General features: G+C 51.0%; 1 protein-coding gene across 1 annotated transcript; it reads left to right on the forward strand.

The window, feature by feature from the left end:
- The first annotated feature begins 294 nt into the window (after positions 1-294).
- On the forward strand, positions 295-1,359 carry LOC131923171 (C-X-C chemokine receptor type 1-like). Its single transcript, XM_059278114.1, has one exon. It carries the CDS (start codon positions 295-297, stop codon positions 1,357-1,359), a length of 1,065 nt encoding a protein of 354 aa, XP_059134097.1.
- The last annotated feature ends 1,672 nt before the right edge of the window (positions 1,360-3,031 follow it).

Below are 3,031 nucleotides of genomic sequence, written 5' to 3' on the forward strand. Positions count from 1 at the left end.
AGATAATTAAAAGGAGACAAGGTAGCTGGAGATAGGGTTGAGAATTGTAAAGCCAACTGAAGGCAAGAGCATCTTCTATGAGTTTCATTTTATCCCATACTCAGACTGATTCTCCAAGAACTTTGACAGTATTAAGAATCCAACTTCCACAGACGTTCAAGTTGAAGACCAAGGGGGTGAACTCTGGTTGTCAAAGCAACAGAGAAGCTGATAGTACTATCCCATAACATCCAAAACACTTGAATTTGGTTACTAAATCATATTTCTCTCCTAACCTTTCACCTAGATCAAACCATGGCCAAAGCTGAATATTTCTTCTGGACTACTCCTGACAATATGACGTGGGATGACTTTGAGAAAAAATTTGGAAATATCAGCGGGACGCCACCCACTGGAGATTATTTCAGCCCTTGTAAGAGGGTTCCAATAACCAACAGGCAGGCTCTAGTTGTCTTTTATGCGCTGGTGTCCCTGTTGAGCTTGCTGGGAAACTTGCTGGTGATGCTAGTCATCGGGTACAGGCGAAGGAGCTGCTCTGTTACCGACGTCTACGTGCTGAACCTCGCCATGGCCGACCTTCTCTTCTCGTTGACCCTGCCCTTCTGGGCTGTCTCCAAATGGAAAGGCTGGATTTTTGGCACTCCTCTGTGCAAGATGGTCTCACTCGTGAAGGAAGTCAACTTCTTCAGTGGTATCCTGCTACTGGCCTGCATCAGTGTGGACCGATACCTGGCCATCGTCCATGCGACACGCGCACTGACCCGAAGGCGCCACTTGGTTAAGTTCCTATGTCTGGGCATCTGGGGTCTATCTTTGATTCTGTCCCTGCCCTTTGCCATTTTCCGCCAGGCATATACACCCTACAGTTCTGCAACAATCTGCTACGAGGTCCTGGGTGAAGCCACTACAAATTTTCGGGTAATGTTGCGTGGCCTGTCCCACACGTTCGGCTTCCTCCTGCCACTGCTGGTCATGGTGTTCTGCTACGGGTTCACACTGCGCATGCTCTTTAAGGCCCGCACGGGGCGGAAGCATCGGGCGATGTGGGTCATCTTCCTTGTTGTGTTTGTCTTCCTGCTCTGCTGGCTGCCCTACAACCTGGTCCTGCTCTCAGACACTCTCTTAGGCACCGGCTGGATTGAGGACACGTGCGAGCGCCGCAGTGACATTGACCAGGCCCTGTCTGTCACCGAGATCCTGGCCCTTTCTCACAGCTGCCTTAACCCCGTCATCTATGCCTTCGTTGGCCAAAATTTTCGCCACGAGTTCCTCAAGATCCTTGCTAACTGTGGCCTGCTTCGCAAGGAGTTTTTGACACATCGTCACGCTGCCTTTCACACATCTCTCACTGTCTGTTAAACCTCTGAAAATAGCCAGAGAGTAATAATATCTCTCTCTCAAAGGAGAGACTAACCATCGTGCTAATGTGCTGTGCTGTGTGTGCGCACGCACGCATGAGTGCGTGTGCGTGCGTGTGCGTGTGTGCGTGCGTGCGTGCGTGTGTGTGTGTGTGTGTGTGTGTGTGTGTTTGTGTGTGTGTGTGTGTGTGTGTACAGTATGGCTGTGGGCAGATACTGTCTGGTTCGGGGAGGGAGGTGACAGAATCAGGAGACATTAGTGACTACTGTCTCTAGGGCCCACACCTACTTTCTGAGGAGGTACTGATAGCCCCCCGAAGACTGCCTTTATACTTCCATGAGAAAGAATGCCAGCATTTCTCTTGAGCACATCCATCTTTGACTTGGGATCTGGGTGATTATCACCGTCACATCTGTAGCCTAACTCCATTAGAACAAAGAAGGGCAGCTTGCATCTACATCAGCCCTCATGGCCCAGACTTTCTCCTTGGAACACCACATTCCAGCAGGCTGTCTAGTAACTCTTCGTCCTGTGATCTGAGCTCATGAAACTGTTTTCCCATCTTGGGGGATGTTGCAATGCCTGCTGAGGACATCGGTCAGGTGCTGCTGAAGCACCCAGCCACCAGGCGGCCTTGTGATGGAGCGAAGAATATCTTCCCTGTAGATGTCATGGGTGGACAAAGGGTGTTTGGGAAACCGGGCCTAGTGCGTGAGGATCCCCCTGACCTCGTGACCAGCGTCACGGAGGGGGATGAGTGTGTTAGGTACCAGCTGAGCCAAGGGTGGGGCAAGACTGGCCGCTGTGACTTCTGCCCTTTTGACACTTCCGGTTTGACAGGGACCAACAGCAACTTTATAAACCCAAATACAGCTGTCAGTCAGCTGGACAGGGAGCTATTTCCAATAAAATTTCTGTTCTGTGTTTGTCCGCATGAAAGTATCTTGAGTGCGCCATAGAGTCAAAGGTATGGGAGGGGCTGGTGGTTCCTGCCGTGGAATGGGTTTGGCTCTCCTCACTGACTGTGGGCGAGTGGCTATACTCCCTGCTAGAGTCATTTTTGCAGACACGGCCTCATGCTCATCATCACGTCTCATATTCAGGAGGTTCGTCCCTCATATGTGAAAATGTGAGTTCAGCTTTACATCTAGGTATAACCACTGTCTCCTGGAATGACCTGGTCCATCTTCTTTAAGTTGTATTAGGTGACTTCCTCACCCCCAAATGACTTCAAGAAATTGTGTTTGGGGCTGGAGAGACTGCTCCATGGCTAAGAGCACTTGCTGCTCTTGCAGAGGACCCACAGAGTGGCTCACAGTCATCTGTGATTTAGGTCCTTGGGGATCCGATGCCCTCTTCTGTGGGCATTGGATGTGCATGGTAGAAATGGAAACTCCCACTGGTTTAAAGGAAGATGGAGAAGGTACTGGCCTGTGTGGGGATGGGGAGGGACCAGGATGGCCTGAGGTGGGACTGCAGTGAAGGCTGAGACTGGGATCAGGGACCAAGTTGGAGTAAGGCTGGGGGTGGGTACAGCTTGGCATAAGGCAAGGTCAGAGGAGAGTAGCTATCAGTAATAGGGAAGAAATCTAGACATGGGGAGACTGAGAGTGGGAGAGTAGGACTTAGGGACCTGCTGAGGGTCGGAGGGAAGGAGAGTCCAGCTCAGGGC

Source organism: Peromyscus eremicus, chromosome 13 (assembly GCF_949786415.1).
Source record: "Peromyscus eremicus chromosome 13, PerEre_H2_v1, whole genome shotgun sequence".
In the NCBI taxonomy this organism is placed as follows: Eukaryota; Metazoa; Chordata; class Mammalia; order Rodentia; family Cricetidae; genus Peromyscus; species Peromyscus eremicus.

Coding starts and splice junctions, on each gene's coding strand:
- LOC131923171 (XM_059278114.1), top strand. CDS start 295: ATGGCCAAAGCTGAATATTTCTTCTGGACTACTCCTGACAATATGACG.